Source organism: Lotus japonicus, chromosome 3 (assembly GCF_012489685.1).
Source record: "Lotus japonicus ecotype B-129 chromosome 3, LjGifu_v1.2".
Lineage (NCBI taxonomy): Eukaryota > Viridiplantae > Streptophyta > Magnoliopsida > Fabales > Fabaceae > Lotus > Lotus japonicus.
Window position 1 is genome coordinate 91,213,463 of NC_080043.1, and position 19,098 is coordinate 91,232,560.

The 19,098-nt window shown below is 36.1% G+C and overlaps 3 protein-coding genes across 3 annotated transcripts; all 3 read left to right on the forward strand.

The window, feature by feature from the left end:
• Window positions 1-1,405: 1,405 nt before the first annotated feature.
• LOC130747320 (BTB/POZ domain-containing protein At2g46260-like) lies at window positions 1,406-4,660 on the forward strand. The gene is made up of 5 exons (XM_057600218.1): window positions 1,406-1,667; window positions 1,811-1,938; window positions 2,021-2,084; window positions 2,158-3,226; window positions 3,717-4,660. The coding sequence occupies exons 1-5, from the start codon at window positions 1,457-1,459 to the stop codon at window positions 4,540-4,542; spliced, it is 2,298 nt and encodes a 765-aa protein (XP_057456201.1). The 5' UTR covers window positions 1,406-1,456; the 3' UTR covers window positions 4,543-4,660.
• A 1,958-nt stretch (window positions 4,661-6,618) lies between these two features.
• Window positions 6,619-8,528, forward strand: LOC130747321 (BTB/POZ domain-containing protein POB1-like). Its single transcript, XM_057600219.1, has one exon. It carries the CDS (start codon window positions 6,783-6,785, stop codon window positions 8,181-8,183), a length of 1,401 nt encoding a protein of 466 aa, XP_057456202.1. The 5' UTR covers window positions 6,619-6,782; the 3' UTR covers window positions 8,184-8,528.
• An 8,057-nt stretch (window positions 8,529-16,585) lies between these two features.
• LOC130745006 (uncharacterized) lies at window positions 16,586-19,081 on the forward strand. Its single transcript, XM_057597159.1, has 6 exons — window positions 16,586-16,690; window positions 17,060-17,191; window positions 17,393-17,461; window positions 17,986-18,034; window positions 18,250-18,462; window positions 19,035-19,081. Exons 1-6 carry the CDS (start codon window positions 16,586-16,588, stop codon window positions 19,079-19,081), a joined length of 615 nt encoding a protein of 204 aa, XP_057453142.1.
• The last annotated feature ends 17 nt before the right edge of the window (window positions 19,082-19,098 follow it).

Genomic DNA, 19,098 nt, shown 5'->3' on the forward strand with positions numbered 1-19,098 from the left:
ATAGATACTAAAATAAATTCATATCAGTTATTATTTGATATTAAATTTAAGCTTAAATATTTATATTTATATCTATACATTAAATTTAAAATTATTCGTTTATTAAATTAAACTTTAATAACTTTGTAACTAAAAATTACTGTAATACATAAATATTCAATTTATCTATTTCAACTTAATTTTATGATCAACTTCAAAAAAAAAACTTAATTTTATGATATAAATTACTTTTAAAATATTTATCTATTTCAATTTAATTTTATGATATTTTTTTTTCAAATGTAACAAAAAAGTATTATATTTTAATTCTTTTAAAATTATTTTTCCATGAGCTAAAATATTAGACTATTAGTAATGAAAAAATAAAGATCCTAATAACTAATTAAGATATCAATCTAAAGATATAAATAAATATTCTCAAATAAAATCCTAATGAAGTTACACAATCCCACAAGGTGATATTTTGAAATAATTGAAATCCTATTAAAACAAAAGATATCAACACAAATTAAAACGAGGAATTTGGAAAATCGTCACTTGCGACCCATCTACCCAGCACGTTCGTGTCTGAATTCTAATGCTAACATAATCGTGCTCATAAACGTCATTTGTTTAAGAGTCGGACGAGCATGCACAAAGCCCAAGGCAAATGTGCATATTAGTAAAATTTCAGCTCGTTCGAACGGAGTGAAATTTGACCATTGATTACATAGTTTTTTTTTTCAAACATTAACAAATTTACCATAGTAATTAAATTAAGATTAAATAGTCAATATAACTTCTCAAAATTATAATCTTTTGCGTGGTATTTTTTTTGTTTACATACGAAAACCAGGCACTGAACCCATTCAAGCAAGAGGACATGCCCTCTTCTACATCTATAATAAGAAAATAGTGGCAATCGCCAAACGGGAGGAAAACACATGAGTTCCGAAAGCAAAAGACATGACTGCACTGACCAAGAACATAGTCTGACCAGGGCGAGCCCAGTGCAAGCAGAACTACAACTCAGGGCCTCCAAAAAGAAAGGGTCCCAAAAAAATTCTCATTAAACTTTTCCCTAAAATAAAATTTAGTTATAATAATTTATGTTTAAGATGTTATTAATGACTTGAGTTGCTCTAGTGGTTAGTAACTGCGTATATTACTTTTATGTACAGGGAGGCCACTTTTTTTTACGCCGGAAGCCTCTAAAGGAAATATTGAAATTTTTTAGAGGATTACCCACACCTGACGCCTCTAAAGGAAATATTGAAATTTTTTTTGAAAGAAAGGAAATATTGAAAAATAAAAATTGAAAGAAAGGAAATATTGAATTTAGAAATAGAAAACATTAATCAGCAAATTAACGCATATAAATTAAAATCCAATGAATCTTAATATAATTTCAAATCCTTATCACCATCAACAAATTATACATTCCGCATTGATCCACTATCTCTTTGTCCCTGGTATCATGGAGTCTGAGTCTGAGTGGTCCCATGGTGGCTCTTCTTCTGATTGCAATTTTAGCTTCGCTTTCAATGACCCTAAATTCTCCGACAGGGTTCTCCGGATCGAGATCATGACCGACCCGGTTGATGCCCCTCCTAGTTCAGATAGTGTCACCACCATCGCTGACTGTGAACAACACTGCAAGAGGAGACGCCGCGAAAATTATATTTCCGGTGAAGTATTTGAACTGAATTCTTGTGATTTCCGTTCGTTTTGCTTTGCTTGCTCCGTTTGTATACTGCTTCTTCCTTTGTGTACTATGCTGTCTGTTCTTTCTGCTCTATGAACACTTTTGGTTTTGGCATGGTTAATATAGGTGATGAAGCTGGAAATAGCAATGGTTCAAACAGGACCATGGATTGCTCTGTAGATACAATTGTTAGAGTTAAAACACTGCATATCAGTTCTCCTATCCTGGCGGCTAAAAGCCCTTTCTTCTATAAGGTAAATGAAGACATCTTCTTTGTGGAGTCATTTGTTTAGTTCTGCCAAAAATTTGTTTGCATGACAGTTTTTTTTTTGTCAGCTTTTCTCAAATGGGATGAGGGAGTCACAGCAGATAGATGTCACCCTCAGGATTAATGCATCTGGTAAATATCTTTTCCTGATCATTTTAATTTTCATCAAATAGTCACTGAATGTCATACTTCTTTTGCATTACAGAAGAAGCTGCTCTCATGGACCTACTGAATTTTATGTACAGTAATACCTTGAATATTACTGCAGCCCCTGCTTTGCTGGATGTGCTTATGGCTGCTGATAAATTTGGCGTCTCTTCATGCATGAGGTACTGTATCCGCTTATTGCCAAATCTACCCATGACACCTGACTCTGCATTACTTTACCAGGAGCTTCTTCATACCGTCTATGTAGCCCAACCCCTGGCTGATGCTGTAGAGCAATATCTTGCTGGCCAATTCAAGGATATTACCAAGTTTCAAGAAGAGGTTTTGGCCTTGGTGATGGAGTCTGAAGGGTCCCATTGTGGCTCTTCTTTTGATTGCGATTTTGGCTTCGCTTTCAATGACATCAATTTCTCCAACAAGGTTCTCCGGATTGAGATCATTAGTGATCTGGTTGATGCCCCACCTAATTCAGATAATGTCACCACCACTGATGACTGGGCTCGCCACTGCAAGAGAAGGCGCACGAACGGTTTGGATTTTACTTCGTTGCCCGATGAACAAATTTTGAACGGAAATCAACCTGATATAGGTGATGGTGTGCCCTATGAAAATCAAGATGAAGAGTCTTTTGTAATGGTTGAAAAATTCCCTCCTGGTGTTGAAGGTGCAAACATCAATGATTCAAAATGGAACATGGATAGCTCTGCAGCTGCAGTTGTTAGAGTTAAAACACTTCATATCAGTTCTCCTATCCTGGCGGCTAAAAGTCCTTTCTTCTATAAGCTTTTCGTAAATGGGACAGAGCATAGACATGTCACCCTCAGGATTAATGCATCTGAAGAAATTGCTTTCATGGAGCTACTGAATTTTATGTACAAGAATACCTTGAATATTATTGCAGCGCCTGCTTTGCGGGATGTGCTTATGGCTGCCGATAAATTTGAAGTCTCTTCATGCATGAGATTCTGTATCCAGTTACCCATGACACCTGACTTTGCATTACTTTACCTGGAGCTTCTTCATACCGGCTTAATGTCTGATTCAGTCCAACCACTAGCTGATGCTGCAAAGGAGTATCTTGTCGGTCGATACAAAGATATAACCAAGTAAGTGTTTCCATTTTATTTAATTTCAGTTGTATTATCTTAAATTCAAGCACTACAAATTTTTATGGTTTTTATTTTCTACCAAGTTGCATTTAATGATCCCTCTTCATCCTTCTATTAAGTTATATCAGTTGCTCTTGTTGGAGACAAGAGAGAATTGAAGAACAAACCATGGATTCAAAGAAGGGACTGACGTGTGTTTGTGTCTGTGTGTGTTGGATCTAATGTTTGAATCCTCTGATAGATAATCTTCGTGAATGCCTTATATTTTTTGTCAATCAACTTCATGTTATAAACATTTGAGAGACTTTTTCTATTATGGCATTGCGTGAAGTGTCTTTTGGAAAACATTTTTTTCTTTCCCACGACATTATTGATTATAATTGTCCATTCTTTTGAAAAAGACATGTTTCTTTTGTTGTCATTCTTCATTGTTCTCATTTCAATGTCATATTTCTTTATTAATGCTAATAATCTTGTATATGACCAGGTTTCAGGAAGAGGTTATGACATTTCCTCTCTATGGAATAGAGGCAATCTTGGCTAGTGATGATCTCCAGGTTAAATCAGAAGATGATGTATATAACTTTGTTTTAAAGTGGGCTAGACAACACTACAACAAACGAAAAGAAAGGCAAGAAGTTCTGGGTACACGACTTTCACATTTAATTCGCTTCCCTTTTATGACATGCCAAAAGCTTGGGAAGGCCTTAACCTGTATTGACTTTAAACATAAGGAAGCATCTAAGCTTGTACATAAAGCCCTATTTTTCAAGGCAGATGCTCCATATCACGAACGGTCATGGGTAGCAGAATGGTCTGCTTCATTGAACCATTGTTGTTTTGTGGAGAGGGCATATAAGTGGCGCCCTGTTAGGATAGTAGAATTTGAACTTCCGCGGCAGCAGTGTGTGGTGTACTTGGATTTGAAGCGGGAGGAGTGTGCCACTTTATTTCCATCTTGCGGTTATGTGAGTTCTCAAACATTCCATTTCGGTGGACAAGAGTTTTTTTTATCAGCAAAATGCAAAATCATGGACCAACAAAGCCCTTTCTATTGCTTTGGGCTGTTTTTAGGAATGCGGAAATACAGTTCGGTAAGCTTTGATGTGGACTATGAATTTGCTGTAAGGTCTAGGCCAACAGAGGAGTTTGTTAGTAAGTTCAAAGACAAATGTACATTTACCGATGCAACGAGTGTTTTTGGCCCTGTAAACTTGTTTGCGATTCCATGGACTTCATTCATGGCTGAGGAGAGTCTTTTCTTCATTAACGGTGTTCTCCACCTCAGAGCAGAGCTCACCATCAGACATTAATCACCTATTTTTTTTTATAATTCTTGTTGGTACTTGGTAGCCTTGACTTTTAGCTGATTTCTCATTTTCTTTCTTATATATATTTTTTAAAGTAACAAGCACAAAAATTTCACCTTGATACTGTTTGTTCTTAAGATCTGAATGTGAATTGAGGGTTCACTAATTAGACAAAAATGTTTTATTTACTTGGAAGCATTCTCCTTGAACCTCATAAAGAATAAATACGCTGCTCATCTTATGATAGGGATCAACCCATCTAACAGAAGTAAGTCTTTATTTATTAGAGAAGAGGAATTATAGTGAAAATAAGAGCAGATTTCCATGCAATGGAAATAAGACAATTTCTTTGGTACCTTTTAAAACTGAAGGGTTTCGTAAATTTTTTCATATTTTTTCCATAATAAACCTCTAATATTTTTAATTTAGTCATTTATATGGTAAAAAATGAACTAAATGGTATATCACCTCTTATTTTTCAATGGGTACTGGAGCAATACTCTGAAAATAATCCCTTAACCTTGGGTTCCCACTAGGGTGCACAATTTATTTTTTGGTCCACCCATGGACCATGGGTGTTTTAAGTAATTTACCATAGAAAAATATTAAAAAAAAAGTTAAATCCTAAACATTTCAGATCTGGATCTTCTTCACCATATCAGATCCAACCCTCAAAGATTTCTCTCTTTCTCCCCCCACAACATCTTCTTCTTCTCTTTTTACCTCCTGCAACTCATCACTCATCACCTCACCATGTCTACTTCTTCTTCTTCTTCAATCAACGAAGTCAGCCACCACCACCTTGGCTCTTCCTTCTCCTCCCACGCCCGCACCACCATGGAAACACAACCACCATCATCTTCTTCCTCACGAGTCATCACCACTGTTGCCTCTCCTCCTTTCTCTGGCAAGCATGGCAGTCATAGCTACCATCACCCACGCCCGGGACCATGAGCGACGCCACCAACGCAAGGGACAGGGAAAACGAAACCCTAACCACCGCTACCTTTTCCTCCTGATCTCCGGCGAACCACTCATCATTTGGAGGAACCAACACCACCATCGTACTCCCCTCATCAGCAACTGGCTCTTCTGAACACATGGCTGAGATTTTGGAGAAACAAACGCCACGATCGTGTTCCTGGCCTCGAGAGGAACAAGACCCCCTTTCACCTTCGGCGACAGCGCCGCCGCGCACCACCGTCTTCTCCGGCGAGACCTCAAAAGTGCTACCCTCACCCACCTAGGATTTATTTTTGTTTTGGTTAGGAAATCTCAGAAATTATATTTTTGTTTTATCCTTTAATTAATAAAAGAAAGAATATTACATTTTCACCCTTTTATCATCCTTTTGATCCTAGCCATCCATCTAAAGAATATTTCTAGATTCCAAGATCTAACGGTAATTAACAATGGACCACCGGTGGACCAAAAAATAAATTGTGCACCCTAGTGGGAACCTTAACCTTGCCAATACTAACAAGAACGAACGTAAAACTGACACATGAACGTTTTGTAACTAACAAACATTTCCCACTTTTCCTAATTTGGACCTGCGAGCATACACTTGCATTATTTCGAGCCTGGACTTTGGTTTAGAGTAGAATTTGAGAAGAGAGAATAGAGAATAGATAACAGGGAGGATCTTAGGCTTGTCGATATAACTACCAATATTTTTTGAAAACCCCGCGATAATTTAGCAAAAGTTATGTTAAGAAACGAGAATGATATGTTAGTTCACTAAAGTTCTTTACATGTATGGAAAAAGGAAAAAAAATCTCAATATGTTGTCGAATACATATGCGGGGAGAACGAATCTTAACGAACAATAGAGGTTTCGAAAAAAAAAAACAACAATAAAAAGTATATTCTAAAAAGTAAATCATTATAAAAATTTGACTTTTATTTAAAACAGTAATGATAATTAAAATAAAAACAATAGACGATTTAAAATATTTAAATTGTTAATTATTATTTTTTTGAAAGCTGAATAATTATTTTGAAGCTAAATAATTATTTTGATTTGGAGAGAATGAGTGTATGAATTCACTCTCAGACAAGGAAAGTGGGAAAATAATCTCAATATTGATATTGATGATATCTCATTATACTCTAATCTATTTATAATCGAACCTACCTGAATCCTACTCTTAATCCGAAGTTATTTGTCATCTTTTTCAGGGTTTCTTTTCTTGTGGTTCTCAACTGAGGGAGGGAAGTAAAGTAAGAACACGGCGGTATTGATGATGGAGCCCACGTGCTCCTGTGGTGCCGATTTTGGCTTTGCTTTCAATCACAACAATTTCTCCGACGCTGTTCTCCGGATCGAGATCATGACGGACCCGGTTGATAGCGCCACTGCCATCGCTGATTGCCTTTGCCAAGGCAAGAGGAAACGCGATGAAGAATTATTCCCTTCTGGTACTATTGTCAGGGTTGAAACACTGCATATCAGTTCTACTATCCTGGCCGATAAAAGTCCCTTTTTCTTCAAGCTTTTCTGGATGAAGGAGTTAAATCAGACCCTCAAGATTAATGCATCTGAAGAAGCTGCTTTCATGGAGCTACTCAATTTCATGTACTGTAATACATTGATTGTTACTGCAGCACCTGCTTTGTTGGATGTGCTTGTAACTGCTGATAAATTTGAAGTCTCTTCATGCATGAGATACTGTACCCAGTTATTGCTAAATTTCCCCATGACACCTGAATCTGCGTTACGTTACCTGGAACTTCCTGATACTGTTTTAATGGCTGATGCAATACAACCATTGGTTGATGCTGCAAAGCAGTATGTTGTAGGCAGATATAAGAATATAACCAAGTTCCAGGAAGAGGTTATGGCCTTGCCTCTTTCTGGAATAGAGGCAATATTGGCTAGCGATGATCTCCAGGTTCCATCAGAAGATGCTGTATATGACTTTGTTTTAAAGTGGGCTAGAAAACACTACAACAAACAGACAGAAAGGCGAGGAGTTTTGAGTACACGCCTTGTGTGTTTAATTCGCTTCCCTTATATGACATGTAGAAAGCTTAGGGAGGTTTTATCATGTATTGACTTTAGACATAAAGATGTATTTGAGCTTGTTCGTGAAGCCCTAATTTTCAAGGCGGAGGCTCCACATGGTCAATGGTTACTAGCAGCAAAAGAGCCTGTTTCTTTGAAACATCGTTTCGTGCAGAGGGCATATAAGTATCACTCCGTTAAGGTGGTAAAATTTGAACTTCCACAACAGCGGTGTGTGGTGTATTTGGATCTGAAGCGGGAGGAGTGTGCCAGTTTGTTCCCATCTGGGCGGTTGTCATCTCAAGCATTCCATTTGGGTGGACAATGGTATTTTCTATCAGCACAATGCAACCTGGACCAACATGACTCTTTCCATTGCTTTGAGCTGTTTGTAGCAATGAAGAGAAATGGCCCGGGAGGCTTTGCTCTGGTGGAATGTGAATTTGCAGTAAGGTGTAAGCCAACAGAGGAGTTTGTTGTTAGCAAGAAAATGGCCAAAAAGAAATTCACTGGGGGAGATATGTTTGGCCGTAGAAACTTGTTTGCAACTCCATGGACTTCATTCATAGCTGATGATAGTCCTTTCTTCATCAACGGTGTTCTCCACCTCAAAGCTGAGCTCACCATCAGACATTAATCCCTTACTTTTGATTCTAGTTGGTAGCTAGCCTCGACTTTTAGAGGATGATTTCTCTTTATATATTTGACTGCCATGCATTTCTGTAAATATGATATTATTACTCTTGAAAGTATGGACTAGCTATTAGAACTTGGCAAATAAGAGAATAGTTTTAAAACCAAAAAAGAACTTCAAGTAAAAGGCCGGTAGTTTTCTTGTTTATGTCTATAGAAGATCAAGTAAAAAAGTGAGTGCAAACTGCAAAGTCTTTATTAAATTAGTTCACACTTCACAGGATGTGGCTGTTTAACACTTACACAGTCTTTAAAAGTTTCATATTTATGCTGTTTAGGATGATCGTTTCTTGTACGCATGTTGGAAAGAAAAAAATTAATTGTAAACTTAAAAGATAATTGAATAGCATCATTATTCTTTCCAATTCTTAACTAAAGGTAAAAGTATCCTACCCTATATCAACTGCTATACATTATTACAATTGGAAGTTTGCGAATCTCATATCTGAAGCCATATTGCTTCAGTGGAACTGATGATAGCAGTAGAAGATAGTCCATAATGATATTTGTTTGTACATTAGAGGATGTTTTAAGAACATAGAATGGGACATATTTAAATTGCAGATGCATGTTAATTAACTACTTGCCATTGATAAAGGTAAGATGGCACAATCATTTTCACAAGCTAATAATCTCTTTACATTAAGATTTGAAAAAAGAAAATACTAGAATTAAAGAAATTAAAGAAGTCACACCTATTTGGAAGAAAAAATTACAGTGAGATAAATGACACCAATTAGCTGATCTAAAGCTAAAACCTGAGGCTTCTAGATAGCCAAATGAACAGAGGATTAAATATGAGATCAATTAGTATCCGCATGCAAAGGTTTTTTATACAACATAAGCAAGAGGGATGAAGAAACCACACTAAGTGATGAAGCAGCCATACAAGCACCAGCAAGCCATGGAGGCAACCTGATTCTTAAAAAGGGGTACAAGACACCAGCTGCAATGGGCAGGCCTAGAATGTTGTAACCAAAAGCCCAGAAATAGTTGAGCCAGATGCGAGACATGGTCTTTCGGGAAAGATCTATTGCTGTAATCACATCTTCCAAGCTGCTTCTATTGCTATGTCAGTTCCAGCACCAATAGCCTTGCCAACATCAGCAGCAGCTGAGGCTGGGGAATCATTTATTCCATCCCCCACCATTGGCACACTCATTCCTTTCATCTGCATCCAGTTTCAGTTTCAAATATCATTTAAGTTATCAAACATCAAAAGGAAAGGATTGTCTAATTTACCTCAAAGGGGGAAGGGTTGAAAACATAACAAAGTCTCTTGTTTCCATCTAAAACTGTTTTCTCATTAGCTTTTCCACTCACCCCTGCCCCCATGTGTACCTCAAAATCCTTCACGTCTAGGAGTTTCTCAGTGCAGGATCCGAATTTCCTGCGCAGCTTCTTAGCATGTGCCACAACAGCTTTAGCTATAGGATGTTTACTACTTGCCTAAAGTTTAGTGCAAAACATTAGCTTAAGCAAACTAAAGTTTAATACACTATGCAAAATCTAAAACAATACCTCCACAGCAATGGTCATGTCACATAACTCCTCCATAGAAATTTTGGAAAACAAAACTGCACTAACGACCACTGGCTTCCCAATTGTTAGTGTCCTGGTCTTATCAAAGACAACAACTTTTACCTGCATCAAGAACAATGAACAAGATTCCATTATAAATACAGATTAAGTGCATTAAATATGTTGTACAAAATAAACACTAGATAATATATACAAGATTATGCTAAGCAGTAAGCATCAATGTTAGAGATACAAGAATTGATCTTACAAGTCTAACATATACAGATAGTTTGGATGCAAACCAAATAACACTTATCGGAGCTTATTTAGTGCATTTTCTAGTATATAAGCTCCAATAAGCATGTATCCAAACGAACTGAAAGTGATACAGTCTCACTTCAAAAATAAAATCACTTTGAAAGATCCTTTTTTCCACTCTAATGCACAATTCAGATGACAAGAAGTGTCAGGAAAAAAATTACCTTAATTGATATAAAGCGATCACCACAGAGGGGAAGGACCAGGGTTTGAATCCTGGAAGGGAAATTTGAAGGGATTTTTTAACTTACTAACAACTAACCACTAACATCTTTCTATCAAAAAAAAGGATAGGAAAACTCTCGACTACATCCTTAATCGATATAAAGTGATCACTCGAAGGTGCAATTAACTAGATGGCTTTCATTCATTAATGGTAACAGAAGTATAATATAATATATGTAACCAAATAGTGGATTACATGTCAAATGAAGATCGATGGTTTAGTAAGTTCTTTCGGTTGTCTGTGTCGTGGCTCGAGTTCGAACTTCGCATGGGTATGTTTTTTTTGTATTTATAAACAAATAATAATACTTTTGATTTTGGTTAAAACTTAAAATGAGGGCAGCAGTTAGAAAAGTAAAAATCTTGCTTCAGTCAGGATACGAACACAAGACATCAAATGCACCAATTACTTTGCCTACCATCATGGTTATCAAAATCGAGTTTTAAATCGTAAACTCGTACGATTTTAGGTGTTCAGGTGGTGAAATCGAGTTAAAACGGGTGTAAACTCGTTTTAGGGTAAAATCGGGTGAACTCGGGGTGAACTCGTTAAAATCGGGTAAAATCGCGAGTTCAAAACGAGTTCAGCGAGTTTAGAACAAGAAAAAAATTCCTCTGCTTTTAACCCAAACGACGCCGTTTTGAGAGTTACAAGGTTAGGGACTTAGGGTTCTGCTTTTCATAACTTGAAACGGCCTGAACCATCATCGTTTTTCTTCTGCTTTCCTCTATTGACGACTCCATGTTTCTAGTTCTGTGAGTTCCTCTGCTTCTGGTTTGTCGAGTTCCTCTGCTTCTGCCTTCCTCTGCTTTTACGTTGGATTTTGCTTTTGGTATGTCGAGTTTCTCTGCTTCTGGTTCGCCGTTCTCCGATTTCTCCACTTTTGCTTCTGTGTTTGGCGTTCCTCCCTCCACGTCTCCACCTTTTGCTTGTCATTCGTCATCATACCTTTGCCCAGCATTGGTATTTTTCAGTCATTTTATATTCTTCTCTGTTAAGTTTATACACTATAGTCTGAACTCTGAATTGATATGGCCATGATGATGGATTTCAAGATGTTGAAGTATCTGAAATTTGATATCCTGACCTCACCTGTTGGCTTTTGTTTAATGTTTTATTATGACTTGCGAAACCTTAAATTTGGATTATTTAGTGCTTTTATGTATGAACTTGAACTTGTTGGTAATTTAATTTATGGTTTGAACTTGTTCTTACCATTATTGTTGGTGATTTGGTTCATTTTTATAGTTGTTAATGAGTGTTCATCACCATTATAGTGTTTTTATATGTATTTTTTGCATGCGGTAAACTCTTACGAGTTTACGAGTCGAGTTTACCCCCCCTCCACGAGTTTACCTAAACTCTCGAGTTTGATTACCTTGCCTACCAGGCATTGTTTGGTTGGAGGAGAACGGAGGGAAGGGGAGGGGAGGGGAGGGATTTTTAAAAACTGATTTTGTTTGGTTCAAACTTTAGGAGGGGAGGGGAGGGAAATGGAGGGGAGCAAAATCCCTCCAACCCCAATATTTTGTTCCCCCCAAAAGTGGGGGAATTAGGAGGGGAAATAAATTTCGGACAAAAATAACCTTGCACAAATCTAAAAATTCCAATTTTTTATTCTAGGGTTTCTCTTCTTCATTTCACGTGTATTTCCTACCTTCTTCTCACAACCACCCTTCTTCTCACAACCACCGCTGCCCCCTCTCTACTCACTCTCTCCGCCGCCGATGCCCCCCTCTCCGGTCTCTCTCTCCGCTGTCGTCGCCTCCTTCTCAGGGTGCCAAAACTCATATAAGAATCATTCAATTCATTGTCAAAATTGAAATTGAATATTCACTCCACACACCACTGTCTCACTTCCTTTCTCAAATTGTAATCTCTATTTTTCAATACTGGTACGCTTTCTCTTGTTTCATTTGCATACAAGGTTCAAATTCAGTTTATTAGGCACGTACCATACTTTGTATCCACTCATTCATGTGAATTCTAGAAAATGTGTGTGTTCATGATGAATTAATTGCTTCTTACGGAGATTAGTCATGACTGTTTCTGATGAAAATGGAGCAACGACAAAGCCCAAGGTATTTGTACTCAAATTATTAATCATGAATCATAACTTTTTTGTTCTGTTGTTTACAACAATTTCAATTCATTTATTCTGAGCAGGGGAAATTTTGATCACTTTGTAGCAATGAATTTGTGAATTTAATGGTGCATTTAACTTCTCTTTTTTTGTCACTGTGCAAGTGCAAGATCTCGAAAATTCTGGTTTGTGAGGTTGTGGTGAAGGCTTAATATGCAGAATAATTGTTGATGAAGAAGATGTTATATTGTGTTGTTAAATTCAAGTAAATATATAATGGTATAAAAGTAATTTTAATTATAAATTCTCTTCCCTCACCTCATGAACCAAATAAAAATAAGTTATTTTCCCTCTCCTCCCCTCCTATGAACCAAACATAATAAGTATTAAAATCCCTCCCTTCCCATTCCCTCCCCTCCCCTCCCCTCCATTAAAATCCCTCCCCTCCCCTCCCCTCCTTTGAACCAAACAGGGGCTTAGGCTACATTATAATATGTTAAAAAAATTTGCATTAAGATATATTGTTTAAAATCAGTTACTTTTATAAGACCATACAGTACGATTAAGAAAAGTGCAACTCTCGATTAAGACCTTAATTGATACAAAATGATGACTCTATGTTCTATAGAAAAATCTTGACTTATACCTTAATTGATATAAAGCGATGACTTTATGTTATATAAAGCAATATTGACTTAGACATTAATCGATATAAAGCGATAACTATGTTCTATAGAGCAATCTTTAACTTAGACCTTAAACGATATATAGCGATGACTATAAGTGTTATAGGACAACTAAGACCTCCATCGATATAGATATGATTAAGAAAAGTGCAACCCTCGATTAAGACCTTAATCAATATAAAGCGATGAATCTATGTTCTATACGGCAATTTTGACTTGTACCTTAATCGATATAAAGCGATGACTCTATGTTATATAGAGCAATCTTGACTTAGACATTAATCGATATAAAGTGATGACTCCATGTTCTATAGAGAAATATTGACTTAGACCTTAATCGATATATAACAATGATCATAAGTGCTATAGGGCAACTAAGACCTCCCTCGATATAGTACGATTAAGAAAAGTGCAAGCCTCGATTAAGACCTTAGTCGATATAAAGCGATGACTCTATGTTCTTTAGGGCAATCTTGACTTAGACCTTAATCGAAATATAACAATGACTATAAGTGCTATAGGATAATATTGACTTCGATCTTAATCGATATATAGCAATGACTATAAGTGCTATAGGGCGATATTGACTTATACCTTAACCACAATGACTATAAGCTCTATTTAACTTATTATTAACTTATTATAAAATTGGGCTAAAAGAATTTTAAAAACTTAAAATAGAATTAGGAGATTATTTTAAAAAGTTATATTTTTTTTTGAAAAGATTTTCAAAAGTTATACTTGAAGATTATTTTACATGTATTTTAATTGATTATTTTATATTTATCTTTTTTTTTTTTTTAAAGTATTTTATATTTATCATAAAAGAAGAATACTTTTTTAAAAAAACTTTATTAATAAAACTGCTTCAGGTTGGACTTGAAGCTTTGACCTGTGGACATATTATAAAGCTTGATACCACTGTGACATTAAACACTTTTACTCTTAATTGCACCTTATATATATATATTATGATTTTTATTTTTTTTTGAATTTATATATATATATATTATGATTTAACACGCAATAAAATGTTAAAATAATTTAAAAACCGTTGCAGTGCAGACTTGAACCAGGGACCTGTAGACTAATTTTAAAGCGACCCACCACTGGATCACGACCATGTTTGTCCATTGAATCGCACTCTTTAATATTTATTATATAAATTTAACGTTAACGAATATTAAGAACCCAGGATGAATAACGCGACTGTGGCGAGACCAGTTTGTGGAAAAAATTAGAAGCTTGTGCTGAACATTGAGTCTGATTCTGTACGTGTGATAAGATCTATTGGAGACCAGTTTCAGCTTAATTCATATTTATCTCCACTTGTGAAAAAAATTAGAAGCTTAGTTTCTTTGTTTACTGCTATTTCCTTTAGTCATGTGTATAGAGATGCAAATAAGATGGCTCACATCATTGCTAAGTATTCAGGGTCTCTTAAAGACGAAGTTTGGATTGAGAATTTTCCTTTATATTTTAGTTCTTGTATTCGGTCGGATGTTTTGGCCTTCTTATTTTAATGCAAATTTTTTTTCCGTCAAAAAAAAGTTGTTATGAAGTCGGTTTAAAAAAAAAGAGTTGTTATAAACTCTAAACAATAAAACATATGCCATTTTAAAAAATTACTACTGTAAAATGGTTTTTTTATCAATTACTTTAAAATGGGTGTAAATTGAAGTTCCAAAATGTCACAAATGATAACTCTAGGTAAGACATAGAGACATATGAGTTGAGGAAATGAATGTCTAAAAATCAATCTCCGCAGAGTATAATTTACCTTTCCGACATAAAAAAAAACTTACAAAATGTTGTAGGGGCATGTGCTAATTCTGTTGGGCTACGGCCATATTGTTAGTGTTGGAGGGTTTATTGTCAAAGGGCCAATGACCGGTTAGAAACAATTAAAAATGCATCAATAATCATGTGGGCTTTGCTTATTTTTCTTTTTCTCTGGGCTTCCATAACATTGAAGTGTCCATCTCTATGCAAGTTTCTTGTTCGAATTCGTATTTATGTTGTTTATAAAATTGCTTCTCCCTTGTTAGAAATAGATCAATAGTAAACAAATTGTAAACTTCAAAGATAATTGAATGACATTATTAGAATTGCTTCTCCCTTGTTAGAAATAGATTAATAGTTAACAAATTATAAACTTCAAAGATAATTGAATGACATTATTATTCTTTCCAATTCTTAATTTGATCACAAGGGGGTACAAGGGGTACCAACCCCAATTACAAGCTTGAAATAGTTACTGTTTTGACAAACACAATAGAGGTTGCATTTGCCAATCACAAAAAGAGAAATTACAATCTTTCCAATTAGTCTGTAGCCAAGCAAGATTGAAATTGGATAAAGTCTATAGCTTTATCACCATTCAATACCCCTTTTCTAAATTCTAAATAGTAAATATTGCATTATTTCTCTGGTTCCATAATATTCGGCGTCCAAGCACCTCCTAATGTGTTGCTGAATCATTTTAGCTTCAGTGACTCATTATTATTTTGAAATGTGTTTTATAAAAAAATATACATCTACAAATATAATTACAAGTGATAATATGAAGTTATTAACCATATTATTTTCGTTATGTAATTCAAATGTTAGTGTGTTTTACTGTACATATTAATTTTATTTCTTATAAACATTTGGTATACTTTTAGAAAAATCATTTTGCCTACCAAAAGTACACATTTAAAAAATAGGTGGAACTAAAAGGGCAATTATATCATTACATAGATAAATATGTAAGAGATAAGAAAGTTGATGGTGATAAACAAAATAAAGAATCTGATAGTATGTATAATGTATGTGTGATCGGTTGGTTAGTGAATAAAATAACTAATTTGATGAAGGTGAGCTGTGTCCACTTGACCAAGGATCATGCACCGACACCGGGGAGCTGTCCTTCACCTCCATAGATTGCAAATAGCTCTCGTCCTTCGGCGGAACAATCAATCCCTCACTCTCCTGCCCCACTTTCTTAACACTATTCACTGATTTCTCACTTCCATTGCGAGGCGATGAACACGCAGACGAAGCCATGCCTATGGTTTCGCCCATCCACTGCGTCTGATGTGTTCTAGCTCCTCAGCCACTTCCATCATAGTTGGCCTCATGTCACTATGAAAAGCAAGACATCTAAATGCAAGTAAAATAAGTGGCGGTAAAAAAATGGTGCATATGATTGTGTGATTGATTGGATTCAGATTATTTTTTTTTTTTTGTAAACGGATTCAGATTATTTAATATATAATAGTTAAATAATATAAAAATAATGAAAAGAGCTTTTAAAAACAAAAACAACCTCAATTTGAATTTATTTACAGTTGTAATTGTAACCTAACAAACAAAGTGTTCTGTTTAGCGTGAAGGGACACGCGTTCATCATCCATTGGTTAACTGCAAAACATGTTTTGCGTGACATGACACGTGTCCCTTGTTGATTGGCTATTCTTCCTATAAAATGGCTTCATGTTCATTTTCAAATTTTCCCGCTCAAAGAGAGAATGGAATTGACATCGATTACTCCTGCTGCTGCTGAGAACATGAATGGTGAGAAGAAGCTTGTTCTTCACGGCAACCTCTTCTTCGTCCAGCTCAACGTTGCAAAGGTATAATCACTCTGTTTTTGGCTTTACATTCAATCGATTTTGCTTCTAACTCTGTTATTTGATATTCATTCAATCGATCGGTTTTTGGTTTTTCATTCATTCAATCGATCTTGTTTTTGATTTCTCCTACTAGTTCAACGATAACTAACTAGCTTCTCAAACTAGTTTTCATTCATATCGCTGATCTTGAAATTCTCATCCTGAAGAATTACGTTGACGTTGAGCTTCTAATTCTGATATTTGCTATTCGATCTTGTTTTTGATTTCTCCTACTAGTTCATCGATAACTAACTAGTTTTCATTCATATCGCTGATCTCGAATTTCTCATCCTGAAGAATTACATTGACCTTGAGCTCTTCGAATTGCAGGAATTGAACCAGATCGCTAAGGTAGATGACGAGGGCGAGAAGAAGATCGTAACTCCTGCTGCTGAGAACGTGAATGGTGAAGAGGAGAAGAACGTTTCCAACCTCTTCTTCGTCCTGCTCAATGTTGCAAAGGTATAATCACTCTGTTTTTGGTTTTTCATTCAATCGATCTTGTTTTTGATTTCTCTTACTAGTTCAAGTGTTCAACGATAACTAACTAGCTTCTAACTCTGTTATTTGCTATTCGATCTTGTTTTTAATTTCTCCTACAACTTCATCGATAACTAACTAGTTTTCATTCATATCGCTGATCTCGAATTCCTCATCCTGCAGAATTACATTGACCTTGAGTTCTTCGAATTGCAGGAATTGAACCAGTTACTCTACCTCAACCTCGCAAAGGTATAACGTTACTCTCACTCTGTTTTTCGTTTTTCATTCAATCGATCAGTGTTTTTCAGTTCATTACTACTCCTATTTGTTGAAGTTGATCTCTGCGCGATTTTCGTATTTCTTGAATTGAAGGAGGTTAATGCTTCTGATATTGTTGAACTAGTTTTCCCTCAACTGCTCTGTTTTTCTGTTTTCCATTATGAGCTTTCATTTATCGTACTTGTTCCTGGATAATTAAGTAGCTTCTTGAACTAGTTTCCAATTCACTCTTAATGTTGATATTGCGTTTCTTTCTCATCCTGCAGAAGCACATTAACATTGAACTCTATGCAATTTGTGTCAACATTATGAATAAATCTGTCTGTTTTTTCATTCAATCTATCTGTTTTTTCCGTTCATATCTCTTTAACACTTACTAGTTCTTGGATAACCAAGTAGCAATTCCTTCTCTAGATGAAATGTATGTGAATTACATTTGATGAAATTCTTGAACTAGTTCTTATTAATTCATATTTTTTATCTTAATTCTGCAGCAGTACATAAAGCAGAGCAATGACGTTGAGCTCTCCGCATTGGGCCTGGGTATTATTTAGCTTGATCTTTCTCTTTCTTTGTTTCTAAGACTGGATCATTTCTGCTTGATTAGGTTCTATAATTCAAGAATTTAATTATAATTGCATGAGAATGTGTTCAATTCGTTCTTTTACTATCCACTGTTATCGTGCATTATTCTTTAATAGATAGCAACATTTCTATGTGATAAGTTTAATAATAAGAAAAATGTGTTTCCTGCGCAGAGGTGGCACTTGATCACGGTGGCAGTGATCAAGGACCTAAGACTGGAGGTGTCACAGCCACTGATGGCGGCAACAGGGATGGTAAGAAGGGCAATAGGGATGGTAAGAAGGAGGCTGGTCGGGATCGTAAGAGGAAGGGGAGGGATGACAGTAAGGGCGAGGGAGGCAAGGGAGGTGCTGGTAAGGATGGTGACGATGGTGATCGTGAGGGGGGTGAGAAGAAGAAAAAAGTTGATGAGGAGAAGGAGGAGGAAGATGAGCATGAGGAGAAGGAGGAGGAAGATGAGCATGAGGAGGAGAAAAAAGTTGATGAGGAGAAGGAGGAGGAAGATGAGCATGAGGAGAAGGAGGAGGAAGATGAGCATGAGGAGGAGAAAAAAGTTGATGAGGAGAAGGAGGAGGAAGATGAGCATGAGGAGAAGAAAAAAGTTGATGAGGAGAAGGAGGAGGAAGATGAGCATGAGGAGAAGGAGGAGGAAGAAGGGGACTATTATATTGCGTCTCCGGTTCCCGATATCCCCGCCGATGAAGTGGACTCCCCCAATGACTACAACGAGGACTACGAACGGTCATCAGAAGATGAAGCTGAAGATGAAGCTGAAGAAGGAAACATTTTTTATCATGGTGACTGAGGAAGTTCCTGATCATGTCATTCTTTTTAGTATGAGTTTAGTGTCAATTTCTGTGTCTGTGAGAACATTTTCATCACTGTCAATTTCTGCGTCTGTGAGAACATTTTCATCAGTGTCAATTTCTGTCTCTGTGAGAACATTTCCATATATCAGTGTCAATTTCTAACAAATATGCTTTATCAGGAACAATGACTGGTTAGAAACAATTAACAATGCA

Coding starts and splice junctions, on each gene's coding strand:
- LOC130747320 (XM_057600218.1), top strand. CDS start 1,457: ATGGAGTCTGAGTCTGAGTGGTCCCATGGTGGCTCTTCTTCTGATTGC. Junction 2,085..2,157: donor CCTCAGGATTAATGCATCTG/GTAAATATCTTT, acceptor TTTGCATTACAG/AAGAAGCTGCTCTCATGGAC. Junction 3,227..3,716: donor CGATACAAAGATATAACCAA/GTAAGTGTTTCC, acceptor GTATATGACCAG/GTTTCAGGAAGAGGTTATGA.
- LOC130747321 (XM_057600219.1), top strand. CDS start 6,783: ATGATGGAGCCCACGTGCTCCTGTGGTGCCGATTTTGGCTTTGCTTTC.
- LOC130745006 (XM_057597159.1), top strand. CDS start 16,586: ATGGAATTGACATCGATTACTCCTGCTGCTGCTGAGAACATGAATGGT. Junction 16,691..17,059: donor TCCAGCTCAACGTTGCAAAG/GTATAATCACTC, acceptor TTCGAATTGCAG/GAATTGAACCAGATCGCTAA. Junction 17,192..17,392: donor TCCTGCTCAATGTTGCAAAG/GTATAATCACTC, acceptor CTCATCCTGCAG/AATTACATTGACCTTGAGTT.